Consider the following 21,606-nt stretch of genomic DNA (forward strand, 5'->3'; position numbering starts at 1 on the left):
TTGCCAAGTTTTGAATTGTTCTAAAAACTATTATTCTTCACTAAAGCTGGAATGTCCAGGGAATTAAAAATCAGTTTTTTAACTAGGTTATATATTTTCATTGATAGAAAGTTTTGACGTGGCATGTGTATCCTTCAGCTCAATATCTCCAATGGCTTCTGTGTAGTTTTTATTTATTTAACTTGGCCAAAGAAATTGTTTTTCACCATTTTAACCTGCAGTGTCGTCTTCCTATTTCTCCCACATTCCAGAAAATTCCTCCCTCCCAACTAAAGACTATGAGACTGTGACTGGAGGGAGGGAATTCCTGCTGCATGCTAGAGTTCAACAGGGTGGAGCCATGTGTGTGTGTGACAGAGAGAGAGACAGACACACACACACACACACACAGAGAGCGAGAGAGAGAGAGGGAGAGAGAGAGAGAGAGAGAGAGAGAGAGAGAGAGAGGCAAACTGTTAACTTAAATGCAACATTTCTAGGATGCCAGATGCAGCAAATCTCAGCTAGCTATGTCCTATGTAAACACTACAGTGTGTGTTCAAGCTCAAGCCACCACTCAGTTTATAATAGGGGTGTCAATTCTCCAAATCCACGATTCAGTTTTCAGCTTTAAGCTCATAAATCACTTCAAACATATTTTTGTTTCCAGCACTAACAGATATGCAATGGAGTCTTGATTTGTAAAGATCACATTTACATTTTCAAATTCCCGGTACAAGCATGGTGCAGCAGTCACAGAAAAGTGATTCAGGCGCAATAAGGGGTACTTAAATTATTATAGTCAGCTGCAACAGGGCTAGATAAGCATATAATAATAGTTACTGAAAGGCAGTGTATTGTGTTCACTAACACAGAAGAAAAATAAAAAGTCAATTTGTGTAATGCTGCTGTGTATCCTCCTGCATTCTCCACACTGTCACACTTAGTGCTACTAAAATTATCAACAGAAACTGAACTAGCTGATACATAATTGAAGTAGAGCTGCAACAATTAATCAGTTATAATCAATTATTAAATAAATCACCAACTATTTTGATTATTTAATTAATTAATGACTAATTTTTTAAGAAAAAAAGTAAAAATTCTTTAAATTGCAGGTTCTCAGATGTGAATATTCTCAGATTTTTTTTACTCATTTATGACAGTAAATTGTATGTCTTTGGCTTGTGGACAAAACAAGACTTTTGATGACATCACCTTGGGCTTTGGGGAACACCGATCACCATCTTTCTCTTCTGACAGTTTATAGACCAAACAACTAAACTGTTAATCAAGAAAATAATCAACAGATTAATCTGTGATGAAAATCGTCATTAGTTGCAACCTTAAACTTTTCAATAGAGGGTCAATCAAGAGAAGGCAGGAATGGAGGGAAAAAATATACTGTGAGAATCACAGATCTTGCTTTTGATTTAGATTATTGAAATTGAAAGCTCTTTTGAACAATTTTTGATTTAATAATGACATTGTTACATGAATACAGCATCATTTCATGGAATAAACACGAAGAGAAGACATTTTAAATATACCCTTTATTAATGTATATTCTCTCAACTATCACCAAGCAAATGTTAGAACAGTAATTATATTATACTGAGTAACACCGAGGTCACAACATTAAACATCTGTATGATTATTGTTGTTTTTAAGGCATAGCACAAGAAACACGGCGTGGAGGCTGGAAATTAATGTCAAAATTGTGGAGAATATAATCCTATCCAGTCTTTCAGAGTCTTTCTTTGATTACAAAATCCACTTTTGGACACTTTTCTCAATGTGAACTGTAGAAAAAAATATTATACACTTTCTCTTAAAGTCAGCTGTAGAAAAAAAAACATCCAGTGTATCCTTTCCATCATCATTCTTCTTCCAGTCATCGGCGGATGTCATCCAGGGAGGTGAGTCTGCTCCCAAACAGCTGCTCCTCATAGGTCAGCAGCTGACGCAGGAAGTTCACGTTGGGTGCCGTGCATGCCCTCCTCTCCTTCAGCCAGCGCACCGCATGAAGCAGTGACCAGTGTCGATGCTCCATGAGGAAGGCCAACGTTAGTGCCGAGCTGCGACTCCTGCCCATGCTACAGTGGACCAGAACGCGGCCGGCAGGCTCGGCCCTCAGCGCTGTGTTGATGAACCTGGATGCCAGCGGCAGCGCCTCCACCAGGTCCTGCTGGGCGTCATCACTGAGACGCAGCCTCAGGTAGCACAGCGTGTTGGGGAAAGCGTCAGGGCAGTTCGCAGTGGCATTGACCACATGTGTGATGTGCAGATTCTTGATTATGCGGTAGTCAGAGGCCTGGGAGACGGAGCCCTGGTAAAGAGCTCCCTCCAGGATCTCTGAGGGGTAGATGGTGAGGGTGTGTCGCTCAGGTTCCAGCAGGACCATACGTGGTGTGCAGAGGAAAGGGTAGAGGGCATTGAAGGCTGAGAACCCCCCCAGCAGGATGACAGGGTCCATTCCCAAAGCACTGAGCTGGAAGAAACAGCGCTGGAGGTCTGGGGAGTCTGCCCTGGCCCTCACACTGCCCACTGAAATAAGCACAGAGACACATATGGACAATCACAGTCAAAACACAGACAGTGAGAACACGTCATTACAATCAGGCAGCCATGCTCCACTTCCGAGCATTGCATGGCTGACCAACAACAGGCTGCACCCTCCTACAACTACGCAAATACTTCTGGCTAAATTTGATTAGATGAATGCTCACTGGTGGGCTGTCTGCTCCTGGATTTCAAACCAGACCGACATGGCAGCTCATTTGAAAAGTCTCTAATATTACAACAAAAGTTCACTGACATGTAACAAGTAACTATGCAGCTGAATCTGAATCTGTTCTCATTTAATTTCGACTGACAATAGTCAGTTTAAAAGTTTTTCAGTGGGTTTCCCAGAGGTGGTGAGTCGTGCTGGACACCCATGATTTGCATGAAGTAGCCAAGACCACAATTTTGCAAATGAGGTGCAGCCAACATGACACCACATAACTCAAAACACGCTATGGTGTTACCAGAATGCACTGCACGGCTGCTTACACTGACAATGAATGGGAGGGCAGGAATGACAGATCCTGTGGATAGTGTCCCCAACTATGTAATCTACCCAGTAGTTGTCAGGACAATTAAATTAAAGCCTAAAAAGGTAAACTGCTTGTGGCACATGAGTAAAAGTCAGGGGATCATCAGAGTCAGTAGGATTCATCCTCTGGGGACCATGAATGTTTGTGTGGAAAATTTTCTCGCAATCCATCTAATAGTCGTTGAGACATTTCAGTCTACACCAAAGTGGTGGACTGACTGACCAAACAGATGAATGTCTAGAAATGAACACTTAATTTGCAAGACTCTCACAAGTTTTATATGTATTATTTCTTCATTGTGTACCTTATACAAGCTAATTAACCTAAATCTGGGTAAGTTTAGACACAGAAAACACTCATGGTGTGAGTTAAAATGATCACTCTTGCAAGATCTTTCACTTGGTTCCCTTCTGGACACAGCCTTGAGATTGCCATCCATACAGCTGTGCCGTGAGCACAGCTAAAATATGGTTATGCTGGATTAGTAATAAATTGTGAAGTTAAACATGTTCTTTGTTTATTTGTAAGAGTGCATAAGTGTATGTGTGTGTATCCACAGAGTTGAAAGTGTGTCGCTTACCAGGGCTGCTTCCCTCCTCTGCATACAGCAGGATTATTGAATACTTCTGCAGCTCTATAGAGCCGATTAGACAGCCCAGCTCAGGGTGGATCACTGTCACAGCTGCCCGCGCTGTCACCACGTGGCTCTCCTTGTACCTAACATACACATTCATAACATGCACGCACATAGATAATGTATATCATAACCGCAATAGGTACAGTAACTGCCAGCTCATACATCCAGTATTGAATATACAGCTGTACATGACAGGGCATCTGCATATAAAGAGCACTGATGTATTTTTGCTGCACCCACCTCTCTGCGCTGCGGCAGTCCAGGATGAGAATATAGTATGGATCATACAAGGCGGGCTGGCCTTCCTCTGCATTCAGCAGGTTGTACACCTGCTGTGGGGTGATGTAGCCTCGTTCGACACAAGCTGTTTCTGGAAGAGCAGGAACCAGCACCTCCTCTGGCTCACACACTGCTTGCAGGCAGAAGAAATACAAAGAGTACATTGTGTTTACATCTGTGTCAATGTGTGTGAGAGAGAGATAGTGGTAAAAATACTTCCTTTACCTTTGTTCCCAGTAGGTATGATGGAGGAATGGTCGCCTTCTGTACTATTGACCTCTCTGTCACAGATGCTGTTCACTGTTTGGGATGTGTTGACAGGCTCTCTGGAGGCCACTCTACAACTGTTATTCACTCTGACATGCATACACAAAGACAAGTGCAATCTAAAAACAGTAATGCAGCAACATTAAAGGAGTGAAGAAAAAAAAACAGCAGAGCTCTTTACCTGGACAGTACTGCGCCCATCTCGTTTAAGTCATTTGACAGATGCATCAGCTGTTCCCACCAGCCCTTCATTAGAGGAACATGCTACACTAAGAAACAAAGAGATAATGTCAAAAAATATTCTCACAGAAAGCCCAAGAGGAAGTAACAAGGTAAAAAGATTTGCACAATTATTTGTAGCTGTGATTCCAACTCAGCCCCACTTCATCTTCACCCTCAGTTTAGCCGGTGGTCTTGGAAACACAGTAACAGTTAAGTGCTCTAGAGGGCCACATGGTAGCTGGCTGTGACAGGTGATGGAGGAGAGACCCGGATAGTCCTACTTCACCCAAATCAACTCCCGATAGTTGCAGCATATGTGGTAATTTGGTCAGGTTTCTTTTAAAACCATACGAAGATTAGGGCCACATTCAGAAAAGAAAGAGGGAAGGAATTAGAGGGGTAAGAAAATACACAGGGTACAACACAAAACTGTTCAGTGATTATATTGTTAAACCTTGGAGCAAAACTAATTTTTGGGTTGCCACATGAAAATATTGAACTGACAGATAATAGCTTACTTTTAGGATCAGGACAGAAGTGGTAAAACACCTAAAGATCACAAATCAAACTTGTATTAGACAAGAATATACACCAAATGAAGGGATCTTACAGTGAAATGTGGGTCTGCAAATTTGCAGAAGACACGTTCATCCATGGTTAAAACATACTACTGCCTAAGACAAAATAATCTATTAAGAAATTACCAACAATTTAAAAATCCTATACAGGCATGCCCAATATCCACTATCACATGTATCCTCCACACCAGTGCAAGTGATTTTAACCTCATCCCAGCACCTCATTGGAATATTTATGTTTTGAGTCTTACTGTTTAGCAGTGTCCCTCAGTTGTCACTCTCAGCCATGTCACCGCCTCTCCTCCATCTCCATGTCACCTGTTCTTCACTTTTCTTTGGTCACAGACTCTCCACCACTTACAATGTTCCCTCCTCCCAAACCACTGCCACCTCCCTTGTTACCCTCATCTTCTCCAAAACATCCTTCTTAGTGCTTATGATGATGTCCTCTCATCATCTGCTGTCAGGATTTACCTCTTTTGGAATGTAGGTTTTTTATACCAGCATGTGAGCCAATAGGCTTTCATATGTAAGGTCATATATCAACTTAACTATCTTAATAACAATCACAACAACATATCACAATGAAGACAATGCATAAACCTAGTTTACTACTACAAAAATAAAAATATAAAATGTGTATGGTAGAGGATATATGTATGTATATACATATATATGTATATCAAACCACATTTTGGTCGCTGTAATTGTTCCTCGGCATTCCAAAATTCAAAGATATAATATTGAGGTTTCAGCAGACTGAGCAGTGGCAGACTCTGGCTGTCTGAGGGACAGGGGTGAAAAAGATAAAAAGGGTACCAACGAAATTGCATTTTCTCTATTACAAAGGCATCCTTAGTGCTCCGTATCACATTTTCCCCAAGGGAATGGCACCCATGGCGTGTCAAAAAGACAATAATATATGCAAATATCCACCAGATCTGACTGACTCGACTGTAAAAAAGCCTGCCAGTTCTGCTTCCAAATTTGGTGACGTCACACATCTGGACTGTCTCTCTCTCCTCTCATCTTTCTGACACGCAGCCCTGCCCGATTCTGCTGCGGTGGACGAGTCTTCTTCTGCTGGAATGATGGTGAAAACCTGTCAAGAGACCATAATATGGACTGTCTGTACCCTGTGATGTGTGCATGAAGATCATACATGTAAGCTATGATACTGAAGTTGTGAATAATTATTCCTGAATATAGTTTCTTGTGAGTATAATTGGTAACACCTGTGTTTACCTTATTATTTCATATCAATATGGCTATAAGAAAAAGGTCTATTACTTTTTAGACAGAGCTACCTTATTATTGGGACTGCTCCTGCTAATGTAGGTTATTTAGGTTTTATATTACTGTTCTCCAGTTTATTAATTTATATTTGAAAGGTTTGTTATGTTTCCTATCATAAAATCTGTTAATATTTAATCTGTAATCATGCGTGCTAAAAAAGAGAAGTACCCATCTCGATGCGCAGTGTACCTAACAGAAATAACTGTCACATTTGCTTTATTTCCTACAACAAAAGATTCTCTGACCAGAATCATTCCCATGATGTACCAACCCATACCAGTTTACTGAAGTCACACTTCCCCATACGACTGCTGCCGCCTCATATTCACTCCGCTTCAGCTCAACTCTAGAGTACATTTTTAAATGAGAAGAGGACTGTGAATTCACAGACATTATTCACACTGGATTTGCATTAGGAGGGAACCTCTTGATTGTCAGTATGGACAGGAGGAGCAGTTACACCAGCCAAAAACTCTCTCTATGAACATCTGGGCATGTGAGTATTTTACTAAGATACAGCTGAAAAAAGGGGAATGCATGGGTAATATATGGATATTATATCAGTATTGTGATACGACATTAGACGGCGTCTTAGATTTTGGATATTGTTATATTGTGATGTGGCATGAGTGCTGTCTTTTCCTGATTTTAAAGGCTGCAAGTAATTTTTTGAATTTACCTGACTGATATGAAGTTACTTGGTCAAAAATATCATGGTATTTGTTTTTGTCCATATTGCAAGCACTACAATGGAGTAGAAGTATTTTGTTGCAAAAAGTGAGTGAATATTGTACTTAAATACCATACTTGATACCGTTCAACATTGTTTTTTTTTCATCACTTCTCCAGGTGGGCAAGTGGGTCAGAAATTTGCTTGTGAACTTATCAGTATTAACTTTTGCTTGACCCTGTATATATTGTTGCATTTATTAACAATAAAAGACCTAGATTAAATGTCATGTTTAATATAGGGCTGCAACATCTGTAAAATGTCAGATAATCGTGAAAATCTCACTTTTTCAAAGTTCAAAGCCCAAGGTGAGGTCTCTATTTGTCCTTCTTTGTCTAAAATCCAAAGATATTCAGTTTAATATGATAATAAACAAAGAAAAGCAGGAAACCTCCATACTTAAGATGCCCAAAATAGCATTTTTCTGTAGTTTTTGCATACAAAAATGCTTCAACAATTAATCAGTAACCAAACAAGTTTATATTTTAATTGTTTTTCACCACTTGCTCGGTTGAGCAAGCAAGTTGCCAGATTTATTCGCCCGATATGGCATATTATTTGCCCCAGGCAAGGCAATCCTTATTGTTGAGTCCTGCTTGAGTAAATGTAAAGCTCTCTGTGACTGTTATAACAAAAGATTGAAGGAAGTTTATCAAAACGGCAAATTTTTGGATAATTATGTTCTTCAAAAATAACGGTTGTGTTATATTCTTTGATGCTTACTAACCGTACAAATGGGCAAAGATTTGAGGGAGAAGGTTGTGAATTCACAAACATCAAAAACAGGGTATGACTGCCCCCTGAAGGTACACAGATCACTCATATCGGTGTACACACAAATATGTGCACATAGTGTATTTTCACATTTATACCAGTGCACACAGATCATATCAGTATGCTTGCATGTAGTATGGACATACATATGATCAGGCACCACCGTCCATCTTACTGGTTTTTATTATGTTTCACTGAAGTCTGGGTCATGACAGAAAACCCTCTGCATCCCACAGACCTGTTGCTATTCTGGATCAGTCAGAGGCCCTCATGCATGCTGCTGCTGTGTTTGTCTGAGCTGCAGAGCGCACAGACCCCCATCCTCTCTCAGTCTGTTGTGTCTGTTTACTTTAGCACACTCTCACTCCTGCAGCCATGTGGTTCATCATGGACTCCATTATGGCCTCAGCTCGGTGCGAGGCGGGGTAGTAAACGTAAAGCTGGGGGGGGGCGAGGGGGTGTCAGGAATGTCACGAACAGGTGTCAACATCCTGGACAGAGACAGAGCGCGCAGAGGCTTTTACTGTCACACCAGCTTATCAATAAAGTTAGGAATGCAAAATCAATTTTACATAGATAACATGGCAGGTCAGATTCCTCTCGGGAGGATCTCATTATGCCGCATCATGTCACGCGTAATGAAATGTTAATGGATTCCACAGATGGTGCGTGTTCCGTTTATCTTCAGAGAGACGGACTTTTAATAACTGTCCAGGCAGACTGCTTCTTTAATTATGGGCAGTCAAACAGCGCAGGACAAAGTCCACCTGGACACAGTGAGGAAACACGGGTGAATGTCCACAGAGAGCAGGAGAACAGAGCGGCTCATGCTGCAGGATGGGAGCACTTTTATTAAGACAAATATTATAAATAATATCAGCAGCGGTGGTAAGAGTGAACGACAATGGCAGCCACGTAGAGGCAATGATTCATCTGAAGATTAAATATGACTTTATGAGGAATTTCAGATGGTGAGTAAAGTTTTTCTCGCACCTCTTTCACAGCTTCTTCTTTAATATGTGTTGTTTTTCTAGTTAAATAGCAGCAGCTTCACCAGCTGCTGAGCGAGTCTACTTGTTAAAGCCTTGACTTTTCCATCCTTATTTTTAAGATAATTATTATAAGCACGACATGCATACAGTCCGTTTGCTTGTGATTTTTGTTCCACTTGTAAGAAAGGTTTTCAACAAATTCTTTAAAAAATCGTGATTATTTTCGCAATATAACCAGGGGTGTAAATAAAGACGTTTGCCTTCGTTTATTGATCTGAAAATAGATGAGTGAACTGCCGGCCACATTTCATTATCATAGCCCTAAACATCTTTAATTCGTGTAATAATAATAATAATAATAACAATGATAATAATAATAATAATATATTTCCAATATTCTATTGATTTTAACATTTTTAGTGCTTTACATTGATAAATTTAAAAATATTTACATTTTAAAATGTCATCCTTAAGTTTCCTGACTCATAATGAACTAATCAGAGTACATCAGAGTAAAAAAGAAATGTGATGCTTTATATTACAGCCCTCAACGTACAGTTAGATGAAAATGAACCAGTATGACTGAATCTGGCACATGAGGGACTTGTGCTCATGTTAATTAATGCGCATTGTCCCTTAAATAGAATAAACAAACTTTACTTTGGAGCCAATAGAGGTTCTGGTCAAGCATTATATTGTTAGAAACATGCTGTAGGTATATAGCCTGCATGTTACTGTGTATGTTGTAGAGTAAGTTTTCTTACAGTGTGGCGTACAACACTGTACTTTAAGGGGATTTCAGCAGGCTGGTCATTCAGGTTTATGTGGCTGGACACATTGCTGCTCTTTGTTGTTATATATTGTGTATCAGAGGCAGCATTTTTATAATGAGGAAGTTGAAGAAGATAGCCCATTTATATTCAGTTGCAGAGTAACTGTCTTGAACAGGTGAGGACACAAACACTACAGTCATCGACAGTTTAAAATATGACATGGTGAGCTGTGGATCATTTCAAACTCAGCCCGTGTCCTCTAAAAGTAAACTAACTGTAGCAGGTATAGCAGACCAAATGGCAAAACCACATGATATATCTATGCAAAACAACTCACTTTACCATCAAACACTGATGGTGGACATTCGTTTGCTTTGGTCAGGAACTTCATGCTCATATTATAACAAATACCTAGTAGTTAAAAATATCTCTAGTATAAGTTCTCTTTAGTTTTATCCCAAATAACAGGTTGTTGCTCAGTGGGTCATGGTGTACCATATAGTAACAGATTAGGTGCCCAATAATTAAAAATACCTACAGTATAAATTCTTATTCATTTACAATTCTCACATTATTACCCTTTATTAACTTCACATATTGTTTTCCTGTATGCACCAGTAGGTACAGTACAGCTACACCATTAGCACAAATAACTACACTGTAGCTAAGGATTAATTACTCTGTACATTGTTAGTTCTAATCTAAAGTATTACCAAAAACAATTAAAACATGTTCAACAAAATAAGTGCAAGAACACAGTAAGACAGGGGCTGGTTTGCTTGTAATAATGGTGTCAATTTAGTCTTGAACATAACTGAATATATTATTTGCATATTCATGAATCCTTGAATGCTAAAAAAACAAACAAAAAACATGTCAGACAGAATTGAATTTTTAGAGCATTTTATATTGTGATGCTAAAACATTACTGGAGGTGTACTTAAAAAGATAAGGTAACATATGACAGAACTTTATTCATCCCAAAGGAAATTCTTGTGGCAGAGTTGGCTACATAATTACAGTAACATAAGACTGAAAATAATACAACATAAATATGAACTGAAACACAAAATATAAAGTATATAGAAGTAAATGCAATGCAACAGTGCATAAGAGAATAACAATAGAAGCAGGATAATTTTTAAAAAGTAAAAATCAATATTGGCAGTGATGCTGAAAATAATATTGGCAGTGATATTGAGAAGTAATAAAAAGTTATATTGCACCAGGTAATGAATGTAAAATTGTTAGCCTAAAGCATATCAGTAAGAGGTGAGGATGTTATGCCAGTTAATGTTTAAATTTCATATTCTGTCCTGTTGTTCTTTGATATTACATATTGATTCTTCACTTTTTTTCAGATCCATGTCACCTTCTCCTCCCCACTCTGACTCCAGTCAACAGATCCCTGTACTCTGCACAGAATGACAGCATGTCTCTTAGGTAAAAGGTAATCCTTCTGGCTTTATCTTATTTCTGTTATTCTGGGAACCAGGAATTAAAATTAGAGAGCCAACTGTGTACATAACTGCATTTGCATTTAACTGCAAACCCGCCGTACTAAGTGCTTTTTCTCAAGAGGTTATCTGTCAGCCAAGCAAAGTAACTTTCTGGTGAGCATTATCAAACAAAATGGTTTATTCAAAGTAAGTTTTTGTTTTAATTTGTTTTCCATGCCTAGTAAAAATGGTTTTAGTTGTTCAAACATATTAATGTCATTGTTAATGCATGATTCATGTCTGTGTCCGTGTACAGTTCAGGGAAGAAGAGGAGGGGATGGTGTGTCTCAGTGACAAAGAGGCTTTCATCTAATCATGTCCTGAAGCCGCTGGTCCCCACCCTCTGCCTGGTGGTCGTTTTCATGTATGGCCTGGGTGACAGACTTCGAAACTTTGTCGCCGGCATCTTCATCCCTCAGTACCACTACCCGTACGCGGTGGCTCTCTGCTTCGCCCAGGTTGGTATCTGCCTGCTGCCTGGCTTGTTTCCAATGGGTGACAATTTATTCTGATTATTCAGAATGAATCAATCAAAAATGGAGGTGTTGTTTGCTTACTGGCAGCACCTGTGCATTTTATTAATGGTGGAAAAGAGTGGCAGCACTACACACTGTGTGCAGCTGCTGTCAACACTGTGTGTCCTGACAGCAGGGCAACTGCTTATGATGCATTTACTTTATAGTATCTCTGCTCACGTTCATACAACAATTAGTATCAAAAACTCACACATACTTTTGTGTAAAAAGATGCTGAATTTATACTAATTAATACTAATAACAATAACATGTCACTATCAAAAAAGACAGTTCATTCACTATTAAAAGAAAGGAAAAAGAACTGTCTTCATTAGATTTTTTCAAACTTAAACAAAGTTTTGCTGAGCTTAAATGTTCTGCTTTTTTGAGTTTCGGGGGGGAAAAAAAGAATGCAAAATTGTTCACAGTGAGCGATGAATCTGATTTGTCATTTGAATGCTTGAAAACTGAAAAGTGCAATTGAAAATATTAAATTATTAGCCATTATTCACCTTCACCTCAATGGGCTTACATTTTCTGGTGGTGTCTCAGACTCAAAGATTCAGTTTAATCAGATTCTAAACAAAACTAAACTTTTTAATTTTTATAGTGTTTAAGACAGTGTTTTAAAATTGTGCGTGTGTGTGTTAGTTTGAAGGACAGAGCATGTGGTGTAGGTGGGCACTGGAGAGTGACAGAAGGTAAACACTTGTGCATGACAGATGTTTAACCAAATAGTTGACTTAAGGACTGACAGGTAAATGAGATGCTGTCCAAAGGCTGAAACTACCTCATGCCTGAGCTTTGTGAATGTCATGTAAGTGTACAGTTTGACCCTGAGTGTTAACATGCATTTGTTGTGCGCGTGACATAAATGCAATGAAAATGTGTGATGATTTCTGACATAACAGTTTTTACACTGCGCATCATGTTGACATTGTAAAGAAGTTATCAGTAGATTTTAATCAACAAAGCAACACACCCATGATTTACAAGTTGTGATGCAGAGAGGGGAGGGAGCAGGAGGGAGGGGCGATAAAGACTGAATGACATTAGTCTGTAGGTGAACACTGCTTTTAGACCAGAGCTTAAAGTTTAATTCATCCACTTGGCATGCGGCTCGCACTAATGTCATTGGATCATAGAAGCTGGATGGGATATCCGCAAATCCTTGACCTCTGTCCTCCATTTCTGGGTTTATTTTTGGTCATGAAGGATTGTTTCAAAACAGCGCATCGTTCTTCCATTCGTTCTAATTTTCTTTTGCAAATTTGCCCACAGCTTCACAAGGTGGTTACAGCAAGTCTCAATAAAACCTGATAAAATGATGAGCGTACAAAAAATAAAGGACCATAATATAGATTAGGGCTGCAGCCAACAGTATTTTTCTCTCAATCAGATTATTAATTGATGATTAAGTAATTAATTACTTAGTCTATAAAATGTTTGGCAATGTTAGGTCTGTCTTTTCAAACCTAAAGTTTAAGCTTTAAGTAAGCTTCAGATCAGTCCAATACTTCTGATGTCTGAGTCTTTAGTGCATTGTGGTAGTTTTTATATTGTAACTCCATATACTGATTGTCTTTTCCAGGTTCTGGTCTCTCTCTTGTTCTTAAATCTCCTCCATGTGCTGGATCTGGTGCCTCTGAAGCATTACTCCAGGTCGCTGGGCGAGAGGCTGCTGGTTCCTGCTATCTGCAGCAGCATCCATGCTGTACTGGCCATGTGGGCCAAGACCAGCAACCCGTACGCTGGCCTCTACCCCCTGACTCTGCCTCTGCTGCCCATAGTCACTGTGGGCTTCAGTTTGTGCCTGAGGCTGGCAGCCCCACCATCGATCCACATCTCTGTGCTGATCTCCATCCTGAGTGGCACATCTTTTGTCATCACAGGTAAACGATTAAATGTTATTTAGAGGTGGTGATGGCTCTTCACCTCAGAACAAATTTATCTCTGATCAGCGTCTCTCTCTGCAGTCTCTCAGGGTCTGGCGGGTGTCGAGCCTCTGGAGTACCTGTATGCACCTCTGGCTTTACTCCTGCACAGTCTCTCTCTGACTTGGCTGGCTAAAGTGGCTGAAGCTGAGCATCGCCACCCGCCTGACGCCCAAGCCTCCGTTTTTGACATCTACTACACCCAGCTGGTGAACCAGAGCTGCGTGCTGGGTCTCTTGTGGCTGCTGCACCCAGACAGTCCCTGGCACGTGTTGAGCCACAGCAGCTGGCGCAGCCTCCTCTTCCACGGATACCTGCTCGCTATTCTCCTGCTGGGGATGGTAATGAACTTCCTGGTCGGTATATCAGCTCTGTGTGTCTCGCCGCTCTCCGCTTCAGTGTTGTACTCAACAAGGCAGGTGGTGCAGCCATTCTTCCACCTTCTGTAGTTTCACTCGAAAGGACTCAGAAGAATGAGTGACTGTTTTGTACCAGCGCAACATTGAAATTTAATCCACACCACTGACCACAAACAAATAAAGTGAATGTCAAGGGTCTTAAGCAATTTTAGATCCAGAAACAGGCGCTTTATCAGCTGACATGAAATACAGAATGTCAGATGTAGATTGCTCACATTGCTGTCGCTTTACATATTTATTAGAAATACGAATTCATACTCCATATGCCCTTAATACATGTCTCTTTCTGCAATTTTATCACGTGTGTGTAACTAGAACACCTGAGGACCAATCTACCTAAGCAATGATCACCCTGTTCTAGCTGAGTTAAGAACTTTAGGCACTTTTTAACAACAATGAAACACTTACAAAAGCATGGGTTAAATAATACCAGTTTACTTTTAGGGCTGAGGGGGATACACTAATATCAAGCATTTTTTCTATATATGTCCATGAAAAATTGAAAATGTACCTTTTATGGGAATTGTGACAACTTTTAAGAATTACTGTCAGATAAAAAATAACGGTCTCAATAGTGGATCCAGATGTTTGGACCCTACAGTGTTTATGACATAATTTACTTAACAGTATTTAAGAGGTTTAAACAGAGAGAATTTTCAACTTAAGCTTTTCAGATGAGAATAGGAGTCGCTCATGCCAGACACAGAGAGTTAAACCCACCTCATTAAGATTAAGTGTCAGAGTTAAAACATTTGAACACAAGTCCTTGAGTGAATAAATGTTTAACCAGAGGTTTGTAGAAATTGCCCTTGAATGATTCTGACTGCTGAGGTTTGTTAGATGAGAAGGGATCTTGTTGAGAAGAGTTAATGGTGCTGACTTCAACTTCTTTGTTTCTACCTTAAGTTATTATCAGAACCTAAATTATGTCTTAATTTAACAATATGCTTTCATTGTAATTTAATTAGCTTTCTCAAAGTTTGTATGTGTATTGCATTTTCACGTTTAAACATACTGTGATAAGGATGTTGATCTACCTGATGATGGTGCTCTAAAAGAACATTTGTATACATTTAATAAACTGAAATGACAAAGAAATAAGGCTTTATTTACAAAAATATCTATTCTCTTTCTAACACATGTAAGTGCTGTCAAAAATCAGCAACAGTAAACACATTCCTGCAGCTTGTCCCTGTAAAAAAAATCCCCTGTAAAACTCTCCAAAATGGTAAATCATAACTTGCTGGTGAATATTGCACTGTGATTTCTAACAAATATGTTGAATTCAATGAGTGAGACCACTTTTTATCGTGTATCATGTTAGTTTTATGGCAGCACAGACATAAAAAAAAAAATATCTGTGTTTACACTGTAACCAAAACTGAATATAAATGTCTTTTTACACTGCCATAAACATGCCCCCATCATACATCGCAGATTGGGACATCATATAAAAAATAAAATGTTGTATATCAACCACAATATGCACAAAATATGGACCAAACATGAAACTATCCACTGGGGATAAATCTTGTAAAATCATGTAAATAATTCTAACACAGTATTTCATTGTGTTATGTGTGGTTTTTAATTACCATTATCTTAAGTTTATCTTGGGCAGATGGATGAGTTTTCTTTCCTGTATATTTAACATGACACTCCAAAAGAATTTTGGACTCATTCCAAAACAAAAAACAAAAGTATTTTGTAGGAACGTGTTTTTCATTGCTAAAGAATGTAGTTTTACAGTGCACAGAGAAACATTACATGTAAACAAAACCATGTTTGTTTAAAATACGAGGGCTTTGGCAGCAGGAGTACTGACAGTATAATGAAGACATTCTTTAAGAGAAGCCTCGTCGACTGTAGACACTCATCCTTGCTGTGTATTAGAGTCCAAATTTCGCCTTATTGATTATCTGAGTCAACTTCATGTCCTTTACGAGGGATCGGAGTTGGGTGGCAGGTGTATACCTAAACTCTGCAGCAGGTTAGAAGCCGGTCCAGCCAGTCCGGCCTGGCAGCTGAGGGACTCCAGCAGGTTTGTGACCAGATTAAGGTCGACGTCAAGAGGCTGGATTTCCTCCTCTGTCTCTTCCAGGCCTTCATGTGTTGGGAGACTGTCTCCGGCAGAGGGGTGAGGGGAGCCATTGTCCAAGCCTTCCTTGTTGTAATTCTGCAGAAAGAACAAATACAGTAAAACAAATTGTTGACTAGATTCAGAATGAGACGTGCATTATTTCAAAAAGCAGGTGGAACAGAAATCATAATTTACTGTCTGATTGAAGCTTTGTCCGATATTAGTGCTCATCAGCTCCTGATCCATCTGGTCCATGTATCTTTTGAGACCGTCCAAAGTTTCTGTGCCATTCATCTCTGCATGACCAGACGACCCTTCATTTCCCTCATCATCATCATCATCTTCATCATCATCATCATCGTCGTCATCTAGATCATCTGAATCTAGCTCTTCTCCTTTGCTTCCTGTAAAAATGAAAGAACAGATTCAATAAAGAGAGGAAGACGTGGCAAGTTTATGCTAATTATTTTTACTTAACTTCTACATACCCAGTAATCTGTCCAGTGCGTTGGTCATGGAGTCAGGATCAAAACTGAAAGGCTGATTTGAACTGCTCCTGGAAAACAAAGAAAAACTGCGTGAAACATGAACTGAAAGACTGTTGGTGGGACAATGCACGAATAAATACATTAACAGACAGGCCAGATGCATGGACGCACTAAGAGAGCTTCATTCATTGAATATGCTCATGTTTCTGGTGAACAGTGAAATGAACAAAAATCAGTTTGCAACTAATGAACGTGAGTGTTGTTCACTCCTGAGAGAGAGAGAGAAAAAGATTCATGTGTTACATCCAGCCCTTTGATTCCATCTACTCCACTGAGTTGACTGATTCTCTAAATACGCCGATTTTTTATTCAGTGATCCAAATGTGGATTTGATGATCTTGGCTAAATACTGTCAAAATCAATCAAACCAGCAGATAATCATCAGTCAGTCTCACCAAGGCAGTTCAGCCCCCTCATGTGACGACATGGCACTGAGGAAGTTCTTCATCCCCTGACTGACTGCCACCAGGCTGTAACCTCCCTCCTCTTCCCCCTTGTCACCCTCGCTCTTGTTTGTCCTCTCCTCTGCACCCCCAGTGTGCTGTGTCTGTTTGATGGAGCTGGAGTTTTGGCTGCCGACATCAGCTCTCCCCCCACTCCTCTCCTGCAACATACGCTCCAAATCCTGAGCTGTGATATCCAGCCAGCTGTCACCTGGAGATAGACACAGAGAAAAACTAATTATGGGAAGTGATTGAAAGAGAGAAAGGGTAGAAAATGGAGGAGGCATACCAAAAGGACAGAAACAGAAAGGAACTGGCAGGAAGCAGAAAATCCCAGGTGGCACACAGACAGACAACGGCAATGTCAACTTTCTATCAAGGTCATATAAGCCGTACTTTAATGTAAGTATGGGAAATATTAAAAAATAGGCTTTAACAACCATTACGGTATATGTAAAGGAACTGAGTAAATTACACTTTCTAATCTGAACCACTTGTTTGTGCAAGAAATACTTACAATGCATGCAAACGTTTCTCATAAATTATACAGCAAGAATGACTTCTAAGTTTCTATGTTCACATATTTTGAGATTTTATTCATACTTGCCAACCCTCGCAATTTCCCTGTTTTTCATTGTCCCCTCCTGGTTTCCTCCCAGGGTCAAAATTCTCCCAAATATCTGACAAATTTTCACGCCTTTTTTACTTATGGAAAATTTTAAAGGAAAGGGACGCATTTTTTTTCTAAGAGACGCCTAAAATTAACAGAAGAACTTGTGTAAAATAATTTTACTGTAATAAAATTTGAAATTGGACTACTAGGTAAGGCAAAATGTAGTGATCTTTTTGGGTTTTCCAGTAAATCATTATCATTTATCTATGTTTATCTGTTTACAAAAAATGTGTATGTTATTAATTATTATGTAATTTTCACTTTTTATATGTCAGCATGCAGGAAACAAAGTATATGAAACTCAAATTTTAATTCCACCCTGCTTTAGTCTAGAAATGCTCCCTATTCTTGAGGTCTCAAGTTTGACAAGCACAACTGATTTTATTCTTGCTGTCAAGATTCATCACCAATCAATCCAAAGATATTCCAAGATTTTCACTCACTGTCCTCTTGGGGGAGCTGTGACTCTTGTTTCTTCAGCTCTTCCAAGTTGAATGGACTGCAGCTGTGCAGCAACTGGAGCACCTCCTCACCCGGGGACGAAGCACTGAGACAATGGACACAACATGTACATTCAGACAGATGCACTTGGATGTTGCAGGCAGGCATATTAAGTATAGTAATTATACACATGTCACACAGGTGCAAGGTTATCACAATCAGCGTCAAAGAAAAAAGCTAATGCCTGCACACTTACTCTATGCTACAAAAGCCAAATAATGACAATGTTTTGATCCCACTTGATCAGTCTGACCTGACAAAGATCCTAATGGGATCAAAACGTTATCATAATTCAACTTTTGTAGCATGGAATAAGTTTGCAGGTGTTACCCTTTTTCTTTCAGGCAGGCGGGCATATTAACCAAGAGCGCAGTGGGCACATACGCATGCAAAGCCACAGTCCTCACCTCGATTTCGAGGCAACTGACTGTTTGAAGAAGTTTTCTGCGGATTTTGTCAGTTCTCTGTACCGGGCCGATCCTTCAAGTTCTCCCTGCATTTGACAACAATAAAATCAAAAACTTGGACTTTGTGTAGTTGAGAAATGGAGACTATATAGCATCTTTAATAATGTGAGCTAAAAAAAAAGTAGTAGACTAACCCTGAAGTAGCCGTTCCTTTGCAGACTGTCCATGAAGCCTTTCCACTGAGGGTTACAACTGACGGGAGCATCAGGCTCTGACGATGGCAGCCTGCACTTGGAGCACAGTATCTCAAAACCATGTGCCTGGGAGTGGGACACACACACACAGACAGAAATTTAATCAAATGCTGTACTAAAAAACCCTCAATACAGGCCATCCTAACAAATGCATTAGAAAAAGACAGGTCAGACTGAAGAGGAAACACAGGTGATGCCTCACCAATTTCATGCCGAGCTCGTGGGCTTTGTACTGGGGATGAGAGCGAGGAGGCAGGGTGAATCCGCTCCTCCGGTCTGGGGTGAACTGTTGCTGCTGCAGCTGGGCGTACAGGCAACGTGTGAACGTCACCTAGAAATATATATGCATAGAAGTACAATGGTTTCATTATGGTTTGGATAGAAGACATTTCACAAAAGCTGAGACATGAAATATAAAACAAACATAAAACAAACTTAAATATAACACAACACAGAAGCAATATAGTGAAATATTTCTTTTAAAACAGGTCAACCTCTTCTTTTTGCCCAGACTGCTGCAATCACAAATCTTTAACTGTATTTACCGAGGTGAGGACTCGTGTATCAGGAGGAAAGGTCTTGAAGCTTCGACACGCCTGCAGATCTACCGGATCCCGCAGGTAGAATGCTGACACTGCAGGGGCGACCAGGTCTGGTCGTTGTGCCAACACTGTGGCAATACCTGCAGGTATGAAGCAGTGGGCACGGTGGAGGCCAGTTTTAACCTTCTCTGGGTACCTATGTAAAGTAGAGATTGATATGCTTTTTCATGTTTGATACCAGTCAGATCCTCTTTTTTTACCTACTTACATGCCATTTTTATGAGGCTGTTAATGAGTCATTCTCAGGCATTTATTGGGTTTTTAGTGTATGGCGTTGAATTTACATCAGATATGTGTATTTTTGTGAAGATGTCTTCTCACCCCTCCAGTCTCTTCCCCAGGGCTGAACAAATCTTGGGGCTTGCCTGACAGGCCTCTGGCTGGCTGGAGAGCAGTGCGAGGGCTTGTCCAACACTTGGAACCACATCTTTTGAGATCCCCACTGGACTGGATTTGGAAGGACAGGGCAGAATATGCAACTGCCCCCTGTAAAAGAAGACCTGCAAAAAAGAATAAGCAGAGCAATGAAAGCTTACAGTAAATACAGACAATGACAAAAGGAAAATTTTTAAAAAGGGCCATACCAGTGGTTTTCAGTGTTTTGTTCCATAAACCACAGATGTGTGCTACATCAAAGATAAACATTCATTTCTAAATTCTACCAAAATAAACTAGTTGATTGTTTCTTGCATTAAAAGTGGTGGTTTTTGAAAGTTTTGAAAGTTGAGTTGTTCTTCAACATACCTACAACAAGAGTTTTGAAAACAGTCCCAGATCATAACTGAAATTAAGTGACGCATTACCAATGTGAAACACGTTTTAGGTCAAACATTTTCTATTTTTATACTTTACATTCATTACAACTGATGGCTGCTTGGAAGGTGGTATTATCAACTGACAAATTCAAAGTATAATTTGGGACATGATTGGACATCAACGAAAACTGTGATAAAGGCAATCACAGACCATGAACTATTTAAAAACAAAAAACATAATCATATCTGCCATCTCATCTGGTTGACTCACCCTGTTGTCACTGGTGTCTGGATTCAACCACTTGGGAAGATAATCAGCGGTTTCAATCAGAAGAAACTCCCCATCATTGTCCTCAACTCTTCATACACAAAGCAGAGAAGTAAAACATAAAACACAAACTTGGTCCACGTTTAAACACTGTAATATGAAAACCAAATCATTCTTTTTTGATTTTTAAAAATATAAACTCAAAGCACATTTTGTCATACCTGGCTGCAAGCTCTGGGAAGGCCTGTGTGATTTGTTGCAGGAGGTAAACAATAAACCACTCGTCCTCCACATTGTCCCCGAACTGAGTGCTGCCTCCGATGTGAGCAGGGACATCTCCTGTCAACAAAAAGAACACACATCAGTCTTAAGTGTGGGTTACATACATGTATACATACACACAAGAAAGCCACACTGAATCAGTATTTAAATCATTTCATCACTGATGTGTTGTCAAGACGACACCTTTCTCAGGATGATACTTGAGGTTGAACGACTGATGTTGCCAGATGTATTGTATCAGCAATGGGGTGACCTTTGCCAAAATCTCCTCTACCAGATGTGTGAGATGTGCCTCAGTCTGCAGTGAGTTTGAACCGTCTGGCTGGACCAAGAAGAGCTTGTACTGAACCACGTCCTCCAGAGTCACTCTCCTCTGCAGGGCGTCCATTGTCGTTATTCTTTTTAAAGACCTGTTAAAAAAAAGGAGACCAAAGTAATATAGACATATACGTAGGATGGGAATTACACCATTATATTGTCTCTACATTCAAGTAGAAAATAAGAGTGAAGTATTAGCATTAGTTAAATGCTCAGTCGACTAGGTTACAACCGCAAACGAGTTATTACTGTTTACGTGTCAGTCAAACGTACCTTGTTTTTTAATGTGAGACGTTGTGCAAAAGTAGTCAAGCGAGATTTTAATGCGAAAATGTTAAACTTTTCTCATCTCAAACTACGTTCGTATCACGCCATCTGTCACTGTTTAGGTCCTACTGTGAATTATTCTCGACTACTCCAGCCCTGTAACAAATAATAGTTCCTACGTTTTATATCAACCGATTTTCGCTTTTCTACTTGCAA

General features: G+C 39.7%; 3 protein-coding genes across 5 annotated transcripts; 1 reads left to right on the forward strand and 2 right to left on the reverse strand.

The window, feature by feature from the left end:
- Positions 1–1,633: 1,633 nt before the first annotated feature.
- LOC146315561 (serine/threonine/tyrosine-interacting-like protein 1) lies at positions 1,634–4,512 on the reverse strand. 2 transcript variants are annotated; one of them, XM_084736389.1, is made up of 5 exons: positions 4,442–4,512; positions 4,219–4,349; positions 3,955–4,123; positions 3,658–3,794; positions 1,634–2,526 (listed from the first exon to the last, which is right to left on the reverse strand). In XM_084736389.1, the coding sequence occupies exons 1-5, from the start codon at positions 4,510–4,512 to the stop codon at positions 1,874–1,876; spliced, it is 1,161 nt and encodes a 386-aa protein (XP_084592515.1). In that variant the 3' UTR covers positions 1,634–1,873. The 2 variants fall into 2 exon arrangements, with proteins under 2 accessions (XP_084592515.1, XP_084592514.1); XM_084736388.1 differs by having other exon boundaries at positions 3,955–4,126.
- A 6,516-nt stretch (positions 4,513–11,028) lies between these two features.
- On the forward strand, positions 11,029–14,683 carry LOC146315562 (uncharacterized). Of its 2 annotated transcripts, none has more exons than XM_084736071.1 (4): positions 11,029–11,075; positions 11,381–11,582; positions 13,231–13,531; positions 13,616–14,683. In XM_084736071.1, exons 1-4 carry the CDS (start codon positions 11,050–11,052, stop codon positions 14,020–14,022), a joined length of 936 nt encoding a protein of 311 aa, XP_084592197.1. In that variant the 5' UTR covers positions 11,029–11,049; the 3' UTR covers positions 14,023–14,683. The 2 variants fall into 2 exon arrangements, with proteins under 2 accessions (XP_084592197.1, XP_084592196.1); XM_084736070.1 differs by having other exon boundaries at positions 11,045–11,068.
- A 396-nt stretch (positions 14,684–15,079) lies between these two features.
- ecd (ecdysoneless homolog (Drosophila)) lies at positions 15,080–21,526 on the reverse strand. Its single transcript, XM_084736072.1, has 14 exons — positions 21,397–21,526; positions 20,989–21,215; positions 20,745–20,862; positions 20,527–20,614; positions 19,822–20,000; positions 19,444–19,636; positions 19,101–19,229; positions 18,839–18,964; positions 18,645–18,730; positions 18,180–18,283; positions 17,016–17,274; positions 16,561–16,628; positions 16,268–16,476; positions 15,080–16,168 (listed from the first exon to the last, which is right to left on the reverse strand). Exons 2-14 carry the CDS (start codon positions 21,191–21,193, stop codon positions 15,932–15,934), a joined length of 2,001 nt encoding a protein of 666 aa, XP_084592198.1. The 5' UTR covers positions 21,194–21,215; positions 21,397–21,526; the 3' UTR covers positions 15,080–15,931.
- Between the last annotated feature and the right edge of the window lie 80 nt (positions 21,527–21,606).

This window comes from Lutjanus erythropterus, chromosome 14, assembly GCF_056507025.1.
Source record: "Lutjanus erythropterus isolate fLutEry1 chromosome 14, fLutEry1.hap2, whole genome shotgun sequence".
In the NCBI taxonomy this organism is placed as follows: Eukaryota; Metazoa; Chordata; class Actinopteri; order Lutjaniformes; family Lutjanidae; genus Lutjanus; species Lutjanus erythropterus.